The sequence below is a fragment of the Bidens hawaiensis genome, unplaced genomic scaffold (assembly GCF_021521415.1).
Source record: "Bidens hawaiensis isolate Kalapana, Puna unplaced genomic scaffold, B.hawaiensis_p1.1 tig00047571_1, whole genome shotgun sequence".
In the NCBI taxonomy this organism is placed as follows: Eukaryota; Viridiplantae; Streptophyta; class Magnoliopsida; order Asterales; family Asteraceae; genus Bidens; species Bidens hawaiensis.
Window position 1 is genome coordinate 10,923 of NW_027498510.1, and position 25,268 is coordinate 36,190.

At 35.5% G+C, this 25,268-nt stretch overlaps 3 protein-coding genes and 1 pseudogene across 4 annotated transcripts; 3 read left to right on the forward strand and 1 right to left on the reverse strand.

The window, feature by feature from the left end:
- Positions 1–610: 610 nt before the first annotated feature.
- Positions 611–1,953, forward strand: LOC143597095 (protein DOG1-like 3). 2 transcript variants are annotated; one of them, XM_077075690.1, is made up of 2 exons: positions 611–1,115; positions 1,607–1,953. In XM_077075690.1, exons 1-2 carry the CDS (start codon positions 648–650, stop codon positions 1,943–1,945), a joined length of 807 nt encoding a protein of 268 aa, XP_076931805.1. In that variant the 5' UTR covers positions 611–647; the 3' UTR covers positions 1,946–1,953. The 2 variants fall into 2 exon arrangements, with proteins under 2 accessions (XP_076931805.1, XP_076931806.1); XM_077075691.1 differs by having other exon boundaries at positions 611–1,070.
- A 3,562-nt stretch (positions 1,954–5,515) lies between these two features.
- LOC143597097 (uncharacterized) lies at positions 5,516–7,611 on the reverse strand. Its single transcript, XM_077075693.1, has 3 exons — positions 6,694–7,611; positions 5,785–5,880; positions 5,516–5,570 (listed from the first exon to the last, which is right to left on the reverse strand). The coding sequence occupies exon 1, from the start codon at positions 7,609–7,611 to the stop codon at positions 6,838–6,840; it is 774 nt and encodes a 257-aa protein (XP_076931808.1). The 3' UTR covers positions 5,516–5,570; positions 5,785–5,880; positions 6,694–6,837.
- Positions 7,612–15,027: 7,416 nt separating this feature from the next.
- LOC143597101 (polynucleotide 3'-phosphatase ZDP-like) lies at positions 15,028–20,859 on the forward strand. The gene is made up of 15 exons (XM_077075695.1): positions 15,028–15,333; positions 15,691–15,750; positions 16,827–16,880; positions 17,235–17,309; positions 17,408–17,611; positions 17,703–17,762; positions 18,016–18,069; positions 18,306–18,380; positions 18,730–18,786; positions 18,872–18,948; positions 19,978–20,059; positions 20,131–20,247; positions 20,325–20,446; positions 20,525–20,594; positions 20,688–20,859. Exons 1-15 carry the CDS (start codon positions 15,028–15,030, stop codon positions 20,733–20,735), a joined length of 1,461 nt encoding a protein of 486 aa, XP_076931810.1. The 3' UTR covers positions 20,736–20,859.
- Positions 20,860–23,343: 2,484 nt separating this feature from the next.
- On the forward strand, positions 23,344–25,187 carry LOC143597099 (peptide-N4-(N-acetyl-beta-glucosaminyl)asparagine amidase A pseudogene; annotated as a pseudogene).
- The last annotated feature ends 81 nt before the right edge of the window (positions 25,188–25,268 follow it).

Genomic DNA, 25,268 nt, shown 5'->3' on the forward strand with positions numbered 1-25,268 from the left:
TTATAACAAAAAAAATATTTTTTTCACATAAGTGTCCACGTCATGGTCCATGCCAGCAAGAACTAACGAAGTCAAAAGCCGTTGGTGAAAAGTTCGTTGAAGGAAAATGTATTGAAGCTATTGTGGTACATTTTTTAAGTCGCGTTTAACGCTGACCAATTGGTCAGTTTAAATTATTCAAATCCAATATCCCTTCAAATTACTAGTTTAGTCATTAGAGTTAATTAACCTGTTGTATATTTAGTTCTTTTAAGAGACGTTAAAAATATGTTAATTTATATGAAATGAATATCATACAATTTATTAACAAAGCAATAAACAAACAAACAAATAAATAAGATCCAGCCCCTCTAGTTGAATCAAGGCATTGTATATATTATTACTACCATATTGTATGGCATGTTGATCTGAATAACTTTTAAACGAAGAATGCAGTTTGTCTGTATGTGGGAGGCATAGCAAATTAGCAATTTGTAAGCTAGAAATAGAAACTATGTGCTCACTTTTGGATATTCTTTTGTCCTTTTCCTCACTTTTGCATTCCATATATTTCTACTTCTTCATCATTAATCAGGCCTTGTTTGTGGGGGGTCAATAGTCTTATAGTCCTCCGACCATATGAATTAGCTCACAACCTTACCATAACCATGGCTAAACAAATCAAGCACCAACAGTCCCGGTGTTGCTACCATAACTGGATGGCTCAACAGCGGCTGGACCTCGATGAACTAGTCCAAGCACTCAACAATTACCCCACCGACCTCGACTACCTCCAACTCATAACCTCAAAGGTCGTCGACCACTTTGAAAACTACAGCATGGCTCGAGCCCAACTAGCCAAGCATGACGCGACTTCCTTCTTCGCTCCATCTTGGGGGTCCACCTTTGAAAACTCGTTTCTTTGGATTGGTGGGTGTAGGCCCTCATTAACCATCCGGCTTGTGTACGCGCTATGTGGGTCCCAGTTGAACGCGCACTTGGATGAGTTTCTTGAAGGAGTTAGGCATGGAAACATAGGAGAGATATCGAGCTCGCAGCTAAAAAGCATAGATAATCTCCATGCCAAATCGGTTAAAGAGGAAGATAAACTCACATCACACTTAGCGAGCTTACAGGCATATAATACAACTCATTAACACATGATAATTTTATGCAATTGTTCTATTACTGTACTGTATAAGAAATGTTTTTTTGAGTATGAGTAGCCTCTATATCTTCTACCGTAGAAGTAAGGTTTGGCCTATCGCACACTCCCTGAGGTTTACAAAACCATTTATTCCAAATTGGTTCGGTTTGAGTCAACAAAAGTCAAAACCGGTTTTTGCCTAAATCGGTTTTCAAGTGGAAAATGATCTGTTTGGCTCCAAACCAGCTCCGGTTTTTGACCGATTCAGTTTGCTTTTAACTAGTGTCAACTCTACAGTTCATGTTGGAACTGGTTCTAGTTTTGTCAAAGCGAGTATGGTACCGGTTTGTTTTTTGTACACATCAACCCAAACATTTTCAATAGCTCCACTATGAGTGGAGTTATACCGAATATATTTGTTTGTTTGTATGTTTCATCTTATGCGATTGTGAATTCTTATGTACATGTATATGCGTGTAGGAGAGTATTGCAGACGAGCCACTGATGTTGCTAGCAATCGACAACGGTTCAACAGGGGACCGGAGCCAGGGTGAGGTTGTGGACAAGGCAATGGACACTCATGCCCTTGATTTGTACAAGATTATGGTGGAAGCAGACAAGTTGAGGATGAATATTTTCAAGGGTATGCTAGATATTTTGACACCGTTACAGGCAGTAGAGTTCCTAGTGGCATCGAAGAAGCTACATCTATCGTTACATGAGTGGAGCCGGAGAAGAGACCTCAGAATGGGGCTCACACAGCTTCTGAATCCTGACCAACCATCATCATCCTCCGGTCATCCACCACCGTCCGTCTAATGGTGTTTTCTTTTTGTTAATTTGGTGCCTATAAGTGCTCCTTTCTCGCCCATATCGCGGCGGGTGACGGTGATGTTAGTTTGAATAAGCGGTATTGTGGTGTATGTTAACATGTGTTGAATGTTTGTTCTTGGTTACTTATGTTTTTTTGTTTGAGGTATCCATGCACCAACTAATCTTGTAATTGTATTTTATTTCTATCTTCAAGCACCCACAAAATCACTTGTAGCACCTATCTATCACATGTACCCAAGAATCTTTTGTTTTGTATTTCATTTAAATTAAATTAAACACAAAATAACCATAGGTTGATTAATTAGCAAAGGTTTTGCCACATAGGTTGAAAACTATGCATATCCAAATAGGCGATGACGTTACCACATGAGTTCAAAGCTTGTAGTAGGGTGCCCCCTTCCCCCTAAGACCATTCCCATTAAAGGTTGGATTGTCACATGTCATTAAAGAAAATAAAAATTAATTTTTTTATAGTTGATTCTCACAAATTAATTCACCAAAACAAACTAGTTTGCAACCCATTTTTACGCCATGTGTCATTCAATTACTAGTTTATGTTTTTTTTTTCATCTTTTTTTTAACAATTAATATAATATAGAAATTGGCTTTTGTTTAATAACTTAAAGACTGAGCTTTAAAAAAAATCTAAAAGCACAATCGTATTTATTTTTTCTTCTAAGCACTTCAATATAAATTTTATAAAAACAAGATTCTTTTGTATTTTTTTCTTATGTTTTCCAAATAATATTATAGTTTCATAAACTTATCATTTAAAGTTTTATTTTTTTATATATTTATAATATTACAATTTCAGACGAGTTTGTGCATTGTAGTGTTGTAACTTATGCTTTAAAAGTGTTTTCTGCATTGTTTGGTGTACATTCTTCAGCTGTTGTTGTACTTCGTTTTTACTGGACCACAAAACCCACCTTCACGGTTTCTCACACCACCATCATCTTCTTCATCACATTCCACATCTCCAAAATCCACCTTCACACACCACCGCCATCTCTCTCTCTCTCTCTCTCGCACGCATAAGAAATCGTTGTCTATTTCACCATCGCCTTCATCTTAACCTACTGTTGCCGGGTTCAATTTCGGAACCCCAGGTAGCGTTGGTGTGGTCTTGGCAGTGGTTGGGTCAGGCGACTTCTTTACCCAACAGCCATCGTTGCCGGGTTACATTTCGTAACCCTAGGTGGCAGTGGTCTGGTGGGGGGGGGGTGGCTAGGCCGGAAAACCCTAATCGACCCACAGTTACGGCCGTCAATGGATGATTAACCAGATTTGGTAAATTAATCTTTCTTTGTTTGTTAAAATGTTGACTTTTATTCGAATAATGTTTGTTAAATTGTTGACTTTTTAACAGGGGGCACTTGGCTTCTCTACTATTGAGAGTAAAAGTGATTACAGAGCTGCACAAGGTGAAAGGTATGTATAATTGATAAATTTGTTAGTTATCGTTCCAGTTTTGGTTATTGATGTATACGTATCATTTATATATTTAGCAACTGAGAGCTTAAGTTACATCAACTTTTTATGCAAACCGTGGCATAGAGGAGCATGACATTTGTATATGATGTTGCACAGTATGGCAGTTCACGCCTTCATGTTAGTGCTTGCCTTTTTTTTTTTTTTTTTTGAATTCTTTGCATTTGTGTTGTCAACACTTTTTAGTAAGTTTTGCATTCTCCCTAGGCCCGCAAATGGATCAAAGGAAGACGAACAACACAAACTTTGTCTTGGTGTTCGTTTGTTTTAACTTTTACCAAACTAACGAACAAACGCAAATGGTGTTTGTGTGTTCGTGTCCGTTCATGTTTGTTCATTACTAGTATAAACAAACAGCCCACAAACTTAAATAATATGCGCAAATGAAATGTAAATTTAATGAAAAAAAAAAAGTAAGATCATTTTGTTGTACCATTATGTTCAAACTGGGAATTAGTAACCAATATGACAGTTAACTTATTTGGTGAAATATGTGTATTGGTTGTGAGTTGTGATAAATTACTTATAGTGAAGTTAGTTAAATTGTATGAGACCTTTTTTAAATTCGAAAGATTTGACACAAACACATACTAAATTCGAAATGGATTTTTAAACCATAACTTTTATCAAAGTAACAAGATGGGAACATGGGTAATTTGGGGATACAAGGTGGTTATTTCAATCTGTTTACTTGAACGGATCATCGAACCAACTTTAAAACTTGGCTAACATTAAAATGGTTCCTAATGGGTCATTCAAGTGTCTTTCAAACTCCTTTGTGGGTCATTTTGACTTCCTAATGGGTCATTCAAGTGTATTTCAAACTCCTTTGTGGGTCATTTTGACTTCCTAATTGGTCATTCAAATGTCTTTCAAACTCCTTTGTGGGTCATTTTGCAACGCGCGCGGGTTGTTAAGTTCTATAATGGTATATAATAGCAAAAATAGTATTTTGAAGAGGTCACATGTTCACAGGACATCTTTGATCCATTAAAGATTATAATGATAAACACGAAGAGAAGATAGTGAAGCATTCAAATGATTCCGCTCCTTCAAATGGATAATTTCGCTAAACTTGAATTTCGTAACTTAACAGCAAAGACGTAGGTATGTGAAAATTCAGATTGAATTTGTTATTTGCATTTGTCCATTTTAATTAAAATTAATCTTCAATGGTACTTTTCGCATTGTATAAAGGTTATCTTTCTGTTCATTCAATGTAAAGTTTCTTTTATTTTTGTTGATATGTAAGTTCTTAGCATGAAAAGGCCTAAAAGTGAGCTTTATGAATGGGGATTAAAGTGTGCAGGTATTTTGCAAGAATGTATAGCAAGGCCTCACCTTTTAAAATACTCCAATTGGTTCAACAACCAAAGAAGCTACTTGCTTAAAGGTGTTTGTGTTTCACTCAGACTGGAATTACCAAACCGATACACAAAGTTAGTGCTTTATATATAGTTAGCGCTTTATGTGGCAATTGTATTGATATGTACATTTAGCACTTTATGTGGCGATTATATGGATATATATAGTTAACACTTCACGTGACGATTATATAGATATAAAAGGTTAGCAATTCAAACACTTTTAGCAACGCCAGAAAGCTCACCCGCACAACGCGCGGGGACTATCAACTAGTTTTAAATAATCATAAGTTATATTTATTTAACAAAAATGTTGTTTTGAGGTTAAATTGTAAATGAGGGTGAAAATTTAGATTAGGTTGGGTGGTGTTTGTTTACAAGAGAGAAATTAGTCTTTTATTAAAGGATTGGGTTGGGTCACCAATGGGAAATTGGGAATGTCTGAGGAAACATTCTACCCTTACTAGTATTAAAACAATAATGATTTTTCATTTTTTTTTATTATGTTTTAACTAATAACTAATTACCCTTCGTGACTGGTAACAAGATCGCAAACATGGCTGGTATGCATGCAAAGCGACGCACGGTGAAAACCTCTTGTTAACATATTATTGAAATGCCTATAATACCCTCAGTACAAATCAATTCGTACAAGTCAATTTACATACAGTCATGGTTATGAGTTATGGATCCTGGCTCTGGTCACACGGTACCTGCTCTGTTTGCAGCACCATTGTTGATGACAGGTTCCTGCACTACATAAACCACCCAATTTGTAAAGGTTATACAATGAATGTGAACAAGATGTAAGCGGGTTTATTCTTTTTAGTTCTAGTTTAGAATTTCGAGTTGGCCGACTGGTTTAGTCAAACAGGTTAACTGAACAGTGGAGACAACCCAAAACCTTATCTTTTGATGAATTGACATAAAAAATTTATACTAAAGAATTAAAGATAATGTGACCCTTACAAGATTGTTGACAGCACCCCCTGTGCAGCCTTCTGCTTCGTTCAAGGCCTGATTCTTATTATGTTCTTCGTCTACATTTGCGACAGTAGAAATGTCCTGTAATGGACATGATTGAAAATGAGTACAAAGTATGTGTGATGACAGAAATCTGAATTGTCCAACATAACATGTAATTTCATGGGTTGGTTTTAAAAAGGGCGCTTCATAAGCGAGGCAAGTTTGGCAAACAGGAAAACGCCTCCCTCGTGTATTTCTAAGTCAAAATTTTGATGAAAATTCTGAAAGGTTTATTTGATACATTATTAAATGTAGGAAAAAGAGATGTGCAGCCTCTGCTTTTAGGTAAAGCTTATGTGGTTGTACATGGAGCAACACCTCGTATCTGAATGTGCGTGCCTCATACCAGCTTTTGAAACACAAATGCCTAAAAGCGGCTCGTGCTTCTTTAGATCAAGATTTCACCGTCATATTATCAACTTAACCTCCCTTTACCTCACATATCTAGTGTTTGCCCTAGGGTGTATTTGTATATGTCTAAGGCCATCACTAATAAGCTTATTTTAGCCCCAAAAAGCGCCACATCATCAGTTTCGAAGCAACTTTACCATTGCCGTTCATCCACAATAGCGCGAAAAAACCGGAAATGTAGCATGCTCATTATTTTTAATTATATTAAAATATATAGACAAAATTTTATTATTATTATTTTTTTTGTGTGTCAAATGTCACGTTTTTGGACCTCCTTTGGTTTTTAAAGGATGATGTTTTTCTAATGTGTCAGTCTAAATAACATATGCAAATCAATAGCCACAAAAAGGGCCAAACTTATATCAATGGTAGCATAATAATTAAAATTCAAAACTGCATTGAATCACGTAATCGATATCATGATTTACAAACATCACTAACCTCACAAACCATAGATTCACCATCAACTGTTTCTACAACATCATGACTTTTTCCATTCGAATTATCGTCATTCCCCTGCAAAAACACCACAATTTTCTAATCAAAACATTCAAACCATAAACCTCAAAATATTAATATGCAACGCTATGCCTTCATCTCACTACACTTACTATCATTATTATTATGATCCGAAACAATCGAAGACGGAAGCCGATCAATCTCCCACCCAAGAACACCACAAACCACCTTCCCATACGCTCTATGTGACCTCACCTTCTTCGTCTTCGCCACCGACACCGAATGCTGCACCAACGCAACACAATCCTTAAACCTCTTCCCAAACTTCTCGTTCGCCCCGCCACACACCAAACACAAAAACTCACCGCCACCACCGCAATGCTTCACATAATAATCCTTCAACTCAGCATCTCCACTAAACAACTTGCGAAAAAACTCGCCCACTTTTTCATCAACATTCTCACCATCACCGCCCATATCCTCATCAAAATCATCTTCTTCATTCTCATCGCTCAGTTCTTCATCGCTCAATTCAACGTTATCCGAATAAAAACGTTTAACGGAGTCCAACGCGCTTTGTTGGACATGATTCCAATTAAGGTTTACCAATTGTTGAGGAGAGAGTATATGAACGGGTTGTGGTTTGGGTTTGAGTTTTAACTCGGGCCAGCCGGATGGGTTGAGAACCGGGTCGGGTGGGGGAGGTGGGACCGGCCATTCTTTGCCGGAGAATTTTCCGGGTTTGGGGGTGAATTTGGGGGGTTTGGATTTGGGCTTTTTGAAGCGGGTGGGATTTAAAGGTTTGAGATTGATGGGTGTTGGGTTGGGGTGGCCGTGGTGGTACAGAGAGTGGAGGTAGAGGACTTCGTCTCGTAATTGTTGTTCATGGTATGGGTCCATTGAAGATGATAGTGATCAAGAATTACAGGCGGAAGATGAAGGAGACTGGTATAGAAAGTTAGGGGTCAAGTCCATCCAAACACCCCTTCAAAATGTGAAATTTGAGAAAATATGGTTTTTTTTTATTACTTTGATTTTTGTAAGAATGTTTTCTATTTTAGGAAAAATACACTCTTTATAAATCAAGTTTATAGATGATGATGCTAATGTTTTAAGATTTTGGTCAAAGGCCAAACTCTATGACAAGGATATAAATAAGAGTGTAATCCCGATTTCTCCAAAGCGCTACAGAACTCAGTAATTGAAATAATACGGCAATCCAAAATAATGGAATAAAAGACCTAGGAACGAGCAAGGAAAATAGGTAATTATATGGATGGTTCTCGTGATATGTACAATCTTTGTTTTTAGTCTCTAGCTTTGAAAATTTACATTTTTAGTTCTATAATGAATAGTTTGCATAAGCATAACAGTTTTGGACTCTAAAACGGATGGACATTGGCTAGTCCTTAAAATTACGAAGTTACCTAAGATACCATTAATATAAAATTACAAATGGTTGAATATTTTGAAACTGAACTAAACTAGTTAAATTGAGCAAACCACGTGAAAGAAGAGATAATCTTAACTCTTTAATTTTTCATGAATTAGTTATTTGATAATTAAAGCTAAAGATGTGATGATTAGAAGGTAAAATATAAAATAACATGATCAATGTTTTATCAAATACACTTACGCAAATTCAATACAGAACTTATATTGTATTTATGTAAAATATGTATTTGTACATCCAATGAAGGATCTAAATCATCTCCGTCGAAATCATTGTGTTACGTACATTAGCAACTAAACACATTTATGTGATTAACAAATATAAATAACAATCACGATAATAATCATAGCCAAGGTTGTAAAAGTCGCTAGACGCTCCCAGATCAGTCGACAAGGGAGTTGTGACTGTCAGTACTTGACCTAGGTAGGGAGTTCTCGAACATGGTAAAATAACAATCATAGTTGTGAGTTACCTTATGTTGTGTTGAGTTAATCGATTCCACGTTGAATTGACCAATTCTAAGGCCGATTTGACCGAATCCAAGGCCAAGTTAATCGAATCCAAGTTGCTGATTTAGTTGTATAAAAGCGCTTCAAAACCCGCGAGTTCTGAGTACTCTTTGATTCCAAGGTCGAGTTAATCGACTTAATAACACTTATCATAACCATGGGCGAAGCATGTTTGTGGCCAGAGGTGGCCAGCCCCAACCTCCCCCCACCACCGGTGCGGTATTGTACATGAACTCGTATGGTTATATTTGTTGGGCTCATATTGTCACAGCTCCCAACCCCTTACATCGAACGAGGGTCGCGTACGTGGGCAATGGTACCGATGTTTATTAAAAGATTTGGTAGTGGAAAATTTCATCAGGATCGTAGTTAGGAAAATTTTATCAGAGTTTAAAAGACTATGCTCCTTATTTCATAAGCAGGGGATAAAACTCATATTTATACAAACTATAGTTTTGCAGGGATAAACCCTAATTTACAAAAAGAATATATTTCTTTATTCTGATGATAAGTCACCTAGTTAAGCTGGAAGCTGGAGTGTCGTGCATCATTGTTTCTATTTATTTACAACAAATCACCTTAAACATGCTTAAAAGTATTTGATCAGCAAAAACCACTGATGAGTAAATTCATTTGTAAACAAATACAATTTTAAAGTAATACATTAAGATGTTTTTACATTTTTCGGCTTACAAGTTAACGAAAGGTGTTTTTCACTGGGCGTATTCGTGACTATGGTCATACTACTTATTGGCTAACTGTTTGTCCAGTAAGTAACAATATAATTAAGTAATGTATAAAAACCCCAAAATACCAATAGTAATCATCCCATTAATCATTTTAATGTAGTGAAAACCGTCTGAAAACATTTAGACTGTTATACTCTGCCATGAGTTATACATGCTTAAAAAATCTTAATGGCAGTGTTGGAAAACTGGTTGTCTCACACAAATGTGAGTGGTACAAAAACTCGAATGTTTCACATTGCAAGTTTACAAATTATAAGCTTCTTTGTGTTAAGCACCTAATTTAATATAATGTAGTATGTGTTGGTATAAACCGAAGAGCTTTAACGATTATCACGAGATTGAAAACTTCACGATGGCACAAAGTTTCACCTTGTTTAGGGAGAGATTTGGATAAAGTCTCGATCAATTGGTACGTATTTTGGTGGCGATTGGTGGTATTATACTAACGCCATTGTATAAGAAAACAAGAGGGAACGAGAGGAATGAGCGACGAAACAATGTCCTGATCACCACCCTTTATAGCTGACTTTGAAGTCACTCGCGTATCGCGACAGCCTCAAATGAAGGTTATCGCGTAGCGTGATGGCCTTAAAGGCTTGCTGAGTCAGCCTTAGCTATGCCACGTGACATGTGTAGCATCTCGAAAAAATCCCATATTTTGTTTAGGCTAAATATGTCAACTTTGAAAGATGAGGGATTGAAAATAATCTCAAAGACAAATAATGGGAAAAATGAGAGAAAGAAAACAAGGCATCTTATGTTAAGGAAGTAAGAAATTTCATCCCACGTGGAAAGATGAAAGAAACTGGAAGCATTCCACATGAGTATAAATAGGAAAGATAATTTTCATCCCACATTGAAAAGTGAAAAGAAATGGAAGCTCTTTATAAGGAAGAGAGTTTCCATAGTAATATTCTTATATGGCTAACCACTCTCCATAGTCCTAGCGGAAGGTGAAAAGCACCTGACACGCACGGACTCGAACACGATCTCGGGCGATGGGCGTAATGTGACGTTTTGATGGCGCACTTTGCACTTCGCACGCTCACATTGTCGCGAGCCGCATAAGGGCCGCTTTAGTATTTTTGGACAGTACAAGGACTGAAAATGAAAATATGAAATTCCTTCATTCACGCGACGCGAAGGATCAGGCTTTAAGTCTTCGCGCTACGTGAAAGACAAAAGACATTAAACCGACTTTGAGTAACTTCACACGACACGAAGTAACAAGATAAGGTTTCTTCGTGCGACGATGAAGGAAAGATTCTGCATGCGTGACACGTGGGGGCACGTGGCATCATGTCTGATGACTCAGTAATTAAATGGTGGTTCGCGCGACGTGAACGGCCTGAACTTTTGTCCAAACTCAGCTATAAATAGGAGGGTGTTCGGCACATTCCAATTCACACCAAACACACTACTTTCACACATACAGCCTCGTTTTGCATGCCACATCTCGTAGAACATGCCAAGCTCTGAAGCTCTGACAGTCTAAGCTCTAGCATGCGATATAGAATAGGAGTGCTGCTCGATCAGTCATGGGCATTAAACTCCAAATACCCATGCGAGGTAGGGGTTCTGATTAAGTTATTATTTTATCATAATTATTATAATGGCTTAGACCATAGTCGGGGGTATAGCCCGAACCTTGATTAAAGATAAGCATAATATAACTTTTCATAAGCAAATGTTATAGTTAAATATTGTTTCTTCATTATTAAGAAACGTAAGCATTCACACAAAGGGTATACTTAAATAATATTTCTTTATGATTAAGAAATATTCATTCACAACGGTTATAGCTAAAGTAATATTTCTTCTTGAAGAAGAAACCTGGTTTAGATGTTTTTTCCTGAAGAAGAAACCTAGCACATAACTGATAAAACAAACAAAAGAACTGAGGGTCCAAATGTTTTATACAAACAAATGATTTGTCAAGGTGAAAGTTATACAAAACAGACTACGGGTCTGAAGCTAGATCGCTGATCTAGATATTTATACAAATGTTATTCTCGTACTATAGGTCCGAGATAGCAGTCAATCAATCAGTTAGAAATAAGAGACATGGGTCAGTAACAGAAACTAATTATAAACAGAATTAGTTTCAGATGATTACAATCATAAAAGGTGAATACGCCCTGAACTTTTACAATTCTTTTTAGAGTCTGACTGTTTGTATAGAATTTACGAATCCTTAATACTTTGTGTTACAATAATAAGAAACGGGAATACTCAGATTAAGAGTATACATGTGTCTGGATCCATTCATACATGGTGACTCGGAGTTTCCCCGAGGCCATGCATATCATCAAACACGCCTCTGGAAGTTTACGGGACTATTCAGAGAAATGATATTGTCTATATGATTAATTGTACATGTACTTAGGGTAATTTTATCCCAATTGAGTTGGGTGCCTAATGAGTTGTCACAAATGTATTATTGTTGTTTTCACAATGGTATTAAAATTGAGTCAGCGTCATTCACTGGCTGTGTGCTGACGTATTTCCCCCCCGTATTTCAGGGAACAGTAAATAATAGAACTGACAGGCAAGATAGATTAGAGGATTGGAGACATAGTCATTAAAGGTGATCTGATGGCTCAGATATTTTATTCAGAATATTATAAAGAACTATATTTTCAAAAGGCAGGTGTTTAAATTATCAAACGGGTATTCAAATCCCAAGTTTTCAATGTATTAATATTTTATTAAAAAGACTTCTACTCATATTTTGTCAAACTTGATTTATGATATTAAATGGGTATATGAACCCATTATTTTATTAACAGAATATTATTTTAAAGACTTCCACTAAAATAAACCCACAACTCTAATATATTTTCAAAATAGATACCAACTAACGGGCGTTGCACCTAGGCCCTAAGCCGGGGTGTGACAACATGACACGTGGCATGTAGCATGTCACGATTACCTAACCTACACTTCGCGTATCACGATGAGTCAAGTTATTGACTGTCGTGTAGTGCGACAACCTTCAAAATATTCGGATAATTATAAGCCTTCACGTACCACGACTAGGGTTGTAACTACCCGTAGCATAGCACGAAGGGAACAAAAATATAAATATTTATTTTCTTGTGTTGGTTGTCGTTGTAAGAGTTTGAGGTTTTGATCATTGGCTTTTTTGAGAATATTATTAAAGGTCGTTACACATATCTTCATATTATTTATATGTTTTTTTTAACAATTTATCCATTTATAGGGTCAAGTTAAAATAAGAAGTATAATATTTCTTAGAAGGATAAGAAGTAATATAGTTCATTGGTTTTGGATTTTGAGGGTTGTGATTAGTTTGGGAAAAAATTAAAGATAAAATAAGAGGATGCGCATAAAAGGAATAACATATGTTATTGACTTTTTCTTTCCACATGCAATGTGCATGTCAATCCCCCCATCATTTTAAAACGTCAATAAATTTTTTATACGACATTTTTTTATAAAAAAAATCACTATAATAACGAATGTTTTTTTATCTTTAATATAACTATCATATTGCTATATAAAAATAAAAAAAATTAGTGGCTCTTTAGTATGCATTGTGTTATAGCTTACGACCATTGTGTTTTTTCAATGTTGTGTTTTTACTAAAAATGTGTTTTAATGTTTACTCTTTTCATTGTGTCTGAAGACAATTTCTTTTTAACATAACGTTTTATTGTGTTCTATGTTTTTTTTTTGTTTTTTCATTGTTTTTTTAATTGTGTTTTTCGATTTTTAATTGTGTTTTTCATAGATAAATCGAGTCTATTGTGTTTTAATTTAATCTATTGTGTTTTAAAAAAGAAAGAATAATAAAATAGTATGAGAAAAAAAATCATCAATTGCATTAAGTTTAACAAAGAAAGTTGGGGGCATATTCTGACAGAAACAAAAGTGTCAAATATATATACCAAACGAAGCAAAAACACAACACAGGTAGGGTATGATGGTAAATAGTAATTACAGTTCCTTGTTCTATGGTTCATCTGCTCTCCATTAAAATATTTGTCTCAACAATCACATTCGCTCTAATTTCCCTGAAATTTGTAGAAACACAATTGTGAAGAAAATACACAATTCCGGTGAAAAACAAAATCCGGCAGGCGCATAAACGTCAGCCGCGACATCAACAGAAAGTGATGGCGGCGGTTTAACGTTATAAAGCAAGGGACGACGGCGAGCGGTGGTTGTGACTACGGCTGCGTCAGCAGGGAAAGGCGGCAACGGTTCTGTAAGAGCATTCCCAGCCTATTCTATTCTCTACCGTATATAAATGTATATCATATAATTATACTAAAGTCATTGCATTTTCTCTCTCTCTTTTTCAATTAAATAATGATTTTTATACCTTTATTACTATATTTTCTCTCTCATTCACTTACAGTCGCTTTCAGAAAATATTAAAAAATTACACGGTGTGAATAGTGAAACCATAAATTTAACTTTCACATATGACATTTTCTCTCTCATCTACTCACAACTACACATAATCATACCATATAATTTACAAAACCCACTCACAAAAATATAGGAAATAGGCTGAGAATGCTGTAAGCGTGATTGAGGTTGGGGATATGGGGGAGTAAACGATAAAGAGGTAAAAGGAATGTCAGGTTCGAGGCATAGAAGCCTGGAGGGGAGAAGGGGTTTTAGTTATAATTTTCTTTTTGGACAAAAAAACCCTTCATACAAAAACCAAACTTCTTATTTGCTCATAACTCTTCATTTCTATATTTATGATACCAATGAAACCTAGCTCAAGCTGAGCCTTTGTTCGTTTAAGTATTTCCTTGAAATAGACCAAGCCAATTCGAGTCAGGTTTGCTTACGAGCGAAGCTCTAGCCAAAAAACTTAGCAATGGTTTAAAAATCGGTTCGTACCAGCCGGTCAAACCGGTTATACCGGATTTTGGTAAGGCAACCGGTATTTAAAGGCCAACATTTTGGGTAGTTTGTTAGAACATCGTACCACCGTTTTTTTAAAATACCGGTTTAAACCTGCAAACTGGTTTAAAACCCAAGAAATTTTTGATATTTTTTGTGGCTCATATTTTTAAAACTTACTTTTATCCTAGCGGATAAAATTGATACGAGTAAACATAGTAAACGACGATTCTTTAATCAACCAATTTTGTATATGTAAATCCAATGTTGGATACTTTACATATTTTGTAATTGATAAGTTCGTATACAAAGTGTAAACTTCCTATTCGACTCGATTATTGTTCATTTGTTATGTTTAATTCATGTGTGGTGTTTATTAATGTACTTTCAAATTATTTTTAGTTGAAGTTGTATTCATTTTGAACTACTGGACAAACTATTCAAACCTGGTTGAACCTCCCAGTTCACCCGAATATGCTATTTAAATCAAATCCGGTACAAGTAAAATACCGGTTTTTAAAACATAGGCTCGAATCAAGCCAAGCTTCAGAAAATATATCGAGCAGAGTCGTGGCCGACTCTTTTGCACACCTGGACCGACTACATTAGTCAAGAATGGCGGGAAAACGTTCATCACCGTCCTCACTCACTGACTGGCACAACACCCACCCTATACTGTTTAAACTCCACTAATATATCATCAATTAATCTCCACTGATATATGTTATTAATATCCTTTAATAATCCTCCTCGCATCCTTTTCATTTCCAGAAACCCTAGCTTCCTAATCACTCTATTGTACGCAATGTCTTCTTCAACGAAGATCATCGCGGAGTACGCAAAATCAGGCAAGTCAGCATGCAAGAAGTGCTCCCAGAAGATCGATTCCAAATCCCTGAGGTTAGGCTTGAAGGTTCGGGATCCTCGAGGCTACGATAGCGTCAAATGGCATCATTTCGGTTGCTTTTCGGCCTTGGATTCGGTTTCGGTGGCTGTGGCTGATATTGAAGGGTTTTTGGAACTTACGGTATAACTTTGATTGATTTTCCCTTTATTTTGTTTGGTTAGGAAGTCGTAGGATGGGTATAAGACGACTCCTATTGAACTGCGATATTAGATTTTAGGTTTTTGCTTTTCGGTTTCTAGTTGTAGATTTTAGAATTTTTGTTAAGGTCATTTTTTTAAAATTTTTATTTATCATTGTGTGTTTTGTCCTCGACATTGTGTTATGTTACTCAGCATTGTGTTACGTTTTGCTCGGCATTGTGTTATATTTTGCGATCCGTTGTGTCTTTGTACCCTTGCTAGATTTAGGAGACCGTGTAGATAACTTAACCCAAGGTTTTGGTACTGAATGATTTGATACTTGTGTTGTTTTGTTTAGGGGAGTGATCAGGAGAAGTTGAAGCAGTTGGTGATTGAAGGGGATAAGGCTTCTGTAAAGGTACTTGTAGAGATGAGATCGGTATTGAAACTAGGGGTGTGCACGGTTCGGTTTGGTTATCAGCCTCAACCGAATTAACAAATTGGTTTTCGGTTAATCAGTTTGGTTTATTCAGTTAGTTTTTTGGTTCTGTTTGGTTAATAACTTAAATCAAACTTGGGCTTAAATTTTGACTTAAAAATACATGAAATGGATGCATAAATACATGAAATTGAATGTATAAATACATGAAATGTCGATATAAATACATAAAATGAAGGTATAAAAAATAACATGAATATATGAATGGTTCGATGTGGTTAATTTCGGTTAACCTAGGGTACAAAAATAACCGATATCCACTTTTTGATTAATTTGGTTATAAGTTAATTTCGGTTCGGGTCTGTTAATGGTTTGGTTGTTGCTCATCCCTAACTGAAACCGAAAACGACTGAAAGTATAAATCAAATACCTTAAGGTATTTTGTCGGTTTGGGTTTGGTAGTTGGTACTGATATCATTGAAATATCTAAAAGTGTCAAAACTGTAAAAATGAAAAATGAGTACTGGTTTCGGGACGAAGGGTGCTCGGTACGGTACTCGATAAAAAATGCCTGTATGGATTTTAATGATGATAGGTAATATTTGCTTTATAGTCACACTTATGTGTTAAATTTGGCTGCTAGATACTTTGAGTTATGACTATGTGAAATGTAGTAGAACAAAAGAAGATAAGTGTGAAGACTGAATAACAGGAAAAGAAGAAAGAAGATAAATACATATCCACGTGTACTGTGATTTCAGTGTCATTTGTAAATGGCATGTTAATAAAGACATCTAAGAAGCCTTATTTCAGACCTTCACCTATTGGTCTTTTCCAGAATACTAGTGACTAAAACAAAAGTATAACATTATATCCAACATGAGAGATTTGAAATAATTTGATAGTATCTTGTTTTTCTTTTGATTTACATGTTAATTTCATTATATGTAATGCTGCAACTAGTGATGTTATGAGATGTTGCATAACACTGCATTTGCATTTTTTACTTTTTGTCTGAATCTTTCTTGAGGAGATAACTGTTATTTTTGAAACAGAGAGAAGGAGATGAAGTCACCGAGTCAGACAAAAGGGATCTAAAGAAACTAAAGGTAGGTAAATGTGGTATTTTTTCATATTGAAATTGTCATGGTCTTTTAATTAGCTACATCTAAAAATGATTTATCAATAACATACTTTAATTCTCACAGTCATATCAATATCATTATTTTTTTTCTTCCAGTTTTCATTCAATATAACTAATTAAGTTCAAAGTGAGAAAGTTTAGTTAAATAAGTAATTCCAAAGATCATTGTTTGTGAGCTAAAGTATAGATGATCAAGCATTGGAAAAGTATGAAAGTTTCATGGTCAATTTATCTACTTTTTACTTTATGATATGTTTTTTCATTTTTCATACCTTGAGTAAACTGATGACATTCGTGTGTTTCTGCTTTGTGCTTATAGACCAACGAAAATGAGGAAACTGGTCAAGAGAAAAAGAAAACTAGTCAAGAAAAAAAGAATGTTACAAACGAAAAGGTATTTTGTGACGCTATAGATATACAATTGTAGTAATCGTTTCCACTCAACAATAGTTTTTCAGTGCAACAACCTTACTTCTTTCTACTTGTATAAAGATTGTTGCAGAGTATGCAAAGTCAGGAAGATCTTCATGCAAGAAATGCTCTGAGAAGATAGAATCCAAATCTTTAAGATTGGGAGTGAGTAGTTGGGACCCACGCGGGTTTGCGAATACTAAATGGCATCACTTAGACTGCTTTTTTCCTCTAGATGTAGACCTTGTTTCACCTGAATCAATCGAAGGGTTTACAGATTTGAAGGTGAACATTGGATTCTTTTCATTATTTGATTAGGGAATTCAGTATATTATATGATCATTTGTATTGAGTTGTATACTTTCTCGTTGTTCAGAGCAGCGATCAAGAAAAGCTGAAGAAACTGGTGGCTGAACAGGATCAATCTTTTAAGAAGGTACTGCTTACTACAAGATACCTATATAATTGTACTGGCTGCATTTTTTACGAACAGTTGCCACTTAATACAACGTTGGATGCGCAATTTTCCTTTAAAAATAGTTCTAAACTTTTTTGTTTGAAGATTTGTTCCATTACTCTGAGATCCATGCTTGTGAAGCTAAGTGTGATACATAACTTGTTAATATTTCTATGAACCATAAAACATTTGTTTGCTCTTATTTTCATTGGCTTATTCTGGTTGGTGACAGTCAAATGAAGATGGTGAAACAGAGTTGCAGGGATTAGATCAGAAGAGTGAAAAGGTATTAACATCTGTTTCTGAGCTTCAAATTTTCAAGCTTCTTAGACTTGTGAAAATCGTCGCTATATATTTATTTGGAAGCTGCGTAGCAAGAATAATGGTTTAACTTTAACTAGAAAAAAAATCATCTTAGTTACAAACTTAATTCATGCTACATTTTCTACCTGACTTTTTAACTCTTTTGCTCTTTTTAAAGAGTTTCATAATTTATGATACTTTTAACTTTCTATATTTTAGATATCTGATTCACCAGATGAGGCCATTGGATTCGAGATAGCCTTTGCAGTTAGCGATGTCAAGGACAATTATAAGGTAAGATCACCCGTAAGTGAATTTTACTTAAATTTCACGAGTTAACATGTTAAATCATCTTATTTCTTCATTGTTGATTATATTATTATCATTATCATTTTTATCTTTTTCTTTTTTTTTTTGCAAATGTCCTTATCTTAATGGATCAAACACGAAAATTTAAAATAGCTTAAAAGGAAATGGATCAAAAGTCACTTAAGTGTTTGCTTAATGCATAAAAACCTTCTAAATTATATTATACAAAATGTTAGGTTACTATCAAGTATTACAATTCTTGTAAACCTATTTGACCCATTACCTGCCCTGCTCATTCTAACACCTTATATACTTATAATAATTTTTTTTATAGGGTGCAACACTACAACCAAAATGGAAGGCGTTCCAGACGATCATATATCTTGAACGGGTGAGCCCATGTTAACGAGATTTTATAAGTTCAATAACTCAACACCATGACATGCTTTGATCTTAACCAGTCATATAATATGTAGGTTGAAGGCCTCCATGGTTCAAAAAAAATTGCTGCGTTTGATTTTGATGGATGTCTTGCAAAAACATCAGTTCAAAGGTACTTGCTAATATATATTATCTTCAAGGTGTCTGCTTTTGAATTCCCTTTCAGTGCATATATTTGTTTATATAATTACATTCTAAGTAAATTAGATGGATGGTCCTTATGAATTAGCCCAAGTTATGGCTTTCGTTCCTATGGTTTAAAATTACGATATAATCCCTATTCCCTAACAATTAACCACCTTCTTTGGTTTCATCCATGGTCCTAAAAGTTAACAGGGTTAATTTGATCCGTTAGTTTCAGGGAAACGAGCCAAGCCGCTTGTGAACTACTCGAGATTGGCTCGCTAAAAGTTCAAATCAAGCCGAGTATAAACGAGCTCAATCTAAAAATAAGCCTATTTATTACAAGACAAGCTCAAGCCCGGGCTTCGGTTATCGAGCTCGAGCTGGCTCGTAAGCCTAAGCGAGCCTTTTATTTATATAATTTCATTTAATATATTTGTATGCGTTTATATAATAGTTACTATATATATATATATATATAAATATGATTAATTTAAATAAATAATATATGTAATGTATAAAAATTAAATTAAAATTTATGTAAAAATAGTTAGAAATTGGTTAAAAAATAATATATGAGCCGCGCTCAAGCTTGAGAAACCGTGCGCCAGCCGAGCTTGTGCTCAAGCTCTCTATAGTTTAAACGAGCTGAGCTTGAGTCTAGTTAAGCTCGGGTTCAGGCCGGCTCGTTACACCCCCTATTTAACAGTAAATTAAACCTTTGCATAAAAAATATAAATAAAAATACATAATCAAACAGCAAATTAAAAACCTAATTTGGCTGGTTACTCTATCTCTCTACTCTTTCTACTTCATCTCTCTCTAATGTCTTGTTTAGTTCACATTTTCAGTGAGAGAGATGTAGATTATTTAAATACTATTTAGAATTATATATGTGGATAATTAGAATTATTTATGTGGGATAAAGTATAATTGCTTCTAAATTCAAGGTGGTTAAAGTGTAACTTTTGTAAGGGTAAAATAGTCATTTACTCGTAACGTTTTTGTATAATTACAGAGTAGGTGCAAATGCGTGGTCTCTTATGTATCCTTCAATACCAGAGAAGTTACAAAGCTTGTATAATGATGGATACAAACTGGTTCACAACTTCCCCTTTTCCTTTTCTTTTATTTTTTACTTTATAACGTGACCCACAAACACCTCGACCAGGTTATCTTCACTAACGAGTCAAATATCGAGCGGTGGAAAAACAAGCGTCAAGTAGCTGTAGATTCCAAAATTGGAAGACTAGACGCTTTCATCAAGCTCGTGAATGTCCCGATTCAGGTGGTGGTCAACTGTTTCACCGCATATAACTGCTTTTGTTTATATTAATATTATTAACATTTAAAAAACTTGTACAGGTTTTCATTGCTTGTGGCGCAAGTAAAGGTCAAGAAGTGGACCCCTTTCGCAAACCGCAATCGGGAATGTGGCGCATCATGGAACAACAATTTAACTCGGGAATTCCAATCGACTTGGACCAGTAAGTATTATCATTATTTTCATAACTTCATTTTGTAAGTTTAACATTATAACAAGTGATTCGTGACATATATTTAAGGTCATTTTATGTTGGTGATGCTGCTGGAAGAAAAGATGATCATAGTGATGCTGACAAGAAGTTTGCAGAGGTAACATACATCATCATTTGATTTTGTGTATGCATATCTATCTTTATTAATTATTTTATTTATTATAATTGTGTAATATTATTGTGGTTGAAGAAAATTGGGTTGAGGTTTTACCTTCCTGAGGAATACTTTGATGCATGAAGAAGGAAGGATATTATAACAAGCTGCACTAAGTCTACTATTTTGTTATTTTGACTTGCTCTGATGTATGAAGAGAGCTCTACCTAAGTAGGTTTGCATGAAATCTATGAAGGGTTAATACTTAAACTTCTTAGTTTAATGGTAAGCTCAGTTCTTCTCTTGTGATGGTGTACTAGTGGAAACAAATATTTAAATGGAAAATTGAGACTATAACTCTTGAACCAACCCCACCCCTTGTAGTGTGGTGGTAAAGGTGTTGGTGTTACGCAATAAGTTGTGGTTCGAGCTTCAGAAGAGGGCGTAAAAAAACTGCTGAATAAGATATAAGCCTGAAATAGTTCTCAGTGATGACAATATTAACAGCATACATAAACATGTAACTGGTAACTTAATCTTGATAATAAACAAATAACGAAAGATTGGCAAATTGGAGAAAAAAACTTGATTGACGAAACTGGGGGCTTAAGTCAAGGAATTCGGGTTTGGCCCAGCGGTTTGCAACGATATTGAAACTTGAAAGTGTTATTGGTCTTATTCGTCACATTGTCAATGTTAATTATTATCGTCAATTGATCATAGTTGAACTATTAGAATTCATTTTACTATTATTTTACCTAGGTTAACTTATATTCAATGTGTTTAAAATAGCAAGAACTGAAAGTAAAGATAAATATAACAAAACAAAATAATTTATAACCAGAAAAGGCTTTTGAAAAAGAATTTAGCTAAACAAATAATTGATATGGGTCCGTTTGTGAGTAACTAGTAGAGTAGTATATTTGAATTCTCCCTAAAATATTTGTCTTCCACTGTAAGTCATGATAATTTCTGATATATGGATAAAGTAATCAAAACTGAAATAAAATAAATTAAAGTAAATTAAAAAGGGGGCAAAAGACAAGAAGTTACTTATTAGTTATTTGAGATTTCATTTAAATAATTATATTTTTATAATAATCATTAACTGTGTCTTGTTGTTGAGTTCTATCCAAAATTCAACATGTAATATTATGTTATACAGTATGACTGGATGCTGACTGTATACTCGTTAAAATCTCTGTTAAAGCTATCTGAGCCTGTTGTGGTTTTATGTTAAAAGGGGCTTCGACGAGTTTTGTTATATCACTATTTTACATTTAATTCAAATACTAAATTAAACTTAAACTAATGTATGTAATTTAAAACATTATCAAATAAAATAAACTTTATAAAAAAACATAAAATAAAACAACAAATAAAGAACCTAAAAAAAAAAAATATAATATTGAAGGACCTATTACAAATATATAAAAAATATTTAAGAATATTAAATATGTCATTTTCTTAAAAATTATTATGGCATGCGTGAGTTCTTATTTTTTTTGTCATCTTTTATAAAATATATTATGTCATGTACCATATTTTTTGTGATCCCCTATTTTAATATTTTTTTTATAAATATTATTATGTCATGTCCCCAATTTTATGTGATCCCTTATATTTATGTTATTGTTTATAAATATTATTATTGTTACTAGGGATGAGCGTTTTCTGTACGGGTATCGATTGGTATCGATATCGTACCGTTGGTAACAAGTTTTGAGTTTTCGGTATTTGTACGATACCGGTACCAGTACCAACTATTTTTGAATTTCGGGATTGGGATTTTCGGGATCTGTATCGGTCGGTACCGGTACCATCCCAAGCTCATTCCTAGATGTTATATCCTTTATTTTTGTGATCTCTTATTTTTTTAGTCATATTTTATTAAAATATATACAAAAACAAAATGTTAAATAATCTTAAGTGTTTCAATATATTATTATTATTATTATGCCAATTTAATTTGAAAAGTTGACGATATAATTGCACGGACGTCTATGTCTCTCTCTCAATGACGAAGTTTACTTAGGGCCGGGGGAGGTCCCGGCCCCCCCTGTTTTTTTTTTAGTAGTGTAAATTTACCCGTCTTTGTCCGAAATTTTTTTTGCGTAGTGTAAATTTAGGCGTTTTCGGCCGAAAATTTGAGTCCGCCCCCCATTGTTTGTGAATTTTTGTATACGTTTTGATCCCTCTCCGATGTCTTAGTCCAAGCTTCGCCACTACTTTCTCTCCCTTCCTCCCTCTTTCTTTATTTCTTTTACACATATTTAAATAACCTGTTAAACGAACACATTATATATTCTGGGCTTTTACTTTTCATTTGATATTTGTTACCACGAGTTTAAATGTTACATAATATAAAACAATGACACCAGTACGGTTTCCATACCCGTTTGCTTAAATTACAAATATATTTTATGAAACCAATATTTATTTATTTCTTTTGCTTTCAACACTTTTGGTTTTCTCGCGTCTGAAGCTGTGGAGCTACTTATCCGAGTTTAACGGATCATGTATAGTAATGTTATGTCTCTAAAATCAGCGGATGCGAATTTTAAAGGATTAAGTTTTGCAATTCGAAAAAGGAATACTGATAACCCGCTTGAATTATGTTTCTATGGAAAAAAAAGATTATGATTTTGTCTTTTGTTTACTAGAGCAGTAAAGGCAATAGAAACCAGTAAGTTTGAAGACTCGATTTTGGTATATACGTTGTGATGGCTAGACTGTAAATTGACTTCACTCCATGGCTTCCACCATCCTCTCTCTCCTCCTCCTCTTCCTCTCTTTCTCTCTCATCTCCGCCACCAAACTCCGCCCACACCTAACCACCAATTCCACCACCACCACCACCACCACCACTTACACTTACTTCGAAGTAACCAAACCAATCCAACTCCCAAACACAAACCCCTGCTCAACCCTCATCCTCCAACACCACTTCGCCTACACCTACGGCAGCCCCCCAGTCACCACCCAATACTCGCCCCCGTCTCACTGCCCAGCCACCAATTTCTCTAAAATCGTCCTTGAATGGTCCGCCACTTGCAAAGGCCGACAGTTCGACCGCATCTTCGGCGTCTGGCTCGGCGGCGTCGAGCTCCTCCGCAGCTGCACCGCCGAGCCACGCGCCACCGGGATCCAGTGGAATGTCAAGAAAGACATCACCAGGTATTATTCCCTGCTCATGGCAAACCACACCCTATCAGTTTATTTAGGAAACATTGTTGATGACACCTACACGGGCGTCTACCATGTCAATATTACTTTCCACTTTTACCCTTTTGATAACAATAATAGATTAAGCAAAATGGAATTTGATTTGTTTAACGGTCAGTGGGCGGATTTAATCATACCCGTTTCGAGAACCTCACCGTTAAACGACGGGTTATGGTTCGAAATCCAGAACTCGACCGATGCTAAGGTGAAACCATTTACGGTCCCGCAAAATGCGTATCGGGCCGTTCTCGAAGTATACGTTTCGTTTCACGAAAACGATGAGTTTTGGCCGACAAACGTGCCGAACGAGTACATATCCGATAATAATTTGACGGGTTTCCCGGGTAACGGGCCATTTAGGGAGGTTGTGGTTAGTTTAGACGGTCGGGTGATCGGTGCGGTCTGGCCGTTTACCGTGGTTTACACGGGTGGGGTTAACCCATTATTGTGGAGGCCGATTACTGGCATCGGGTCGTTTGATCTACCGACGTATGATATCGAGGTGACGCCGTTTTTGGGGATGGTTTTAAACAGAAAGTCGCATGAGTTCGGGTTTAGTGTCACGAACGCGTTGAACGTTTGGTACGTTGACGCGAATTTACACGTGTGGGTAGATGAAACCAGGGAGAAAACAACTGGGAAGTTTATGACACAAAGCGTTTCGCCTCTTCATGTTTCGTTGGTCTCGAATTACACGGGTTTAAACGGGAAGTTTGTCACGAAGGTCACACGGTCGATAAAGTCATCCGGGTGGGTCGAATCATCACACGGGAAGATAGTAACCGAGTCAACACAAGAGTTTAACTACACTAACATTATGGTGATGCAAAAAGATGCTGATCTACAAATTGTTAATCAGATAATCGAGTTTAACGACTCTGTGTATGGCAAGAACCCTTCTGTTGTGTCAAAACAATCGTTAAAATCGTTTTTGTTTGATATATATTCGGATACGAAGGATAAAGGAAATGGCAGTTATGCTGAGGTAGCAAATATTACGTTGGGGTTTAATGAGAAACGAGTTGATGATTCGGGTGGTAAACGATTGACGAGTGTTCTTGAGAATGTACAAAATGGTCAGGGTGTGATGTTTGTGAAGGGGAATTTGGTGGTTAGTGGATTGGGGAGTACACAACAGATGTATAATTATGGCGATGATGAATATTGTTATTTTAGAGATGTAAGTAGCTCGAACTACACGGTTATTTATGATAACGAAGGTTATACGTGTAGTAAAAGTGAAAATTCGAGATTCAGTGGTCCGGATCGTCATGCGATTTAGAAGGGTTGATTCGGTTTAATCGGGTATTCGTATGATTTGTACTTGTATTATTCCTTTTGGTTTCTTTGTGAAAATTTGATGAGTAATGAAATAATAAATAATTTATGCAGCTTTATCGCGGAGTTGGGTATGTTTTTTAAGACCAGAGGTGGAAAACTGGACGTGTTGGG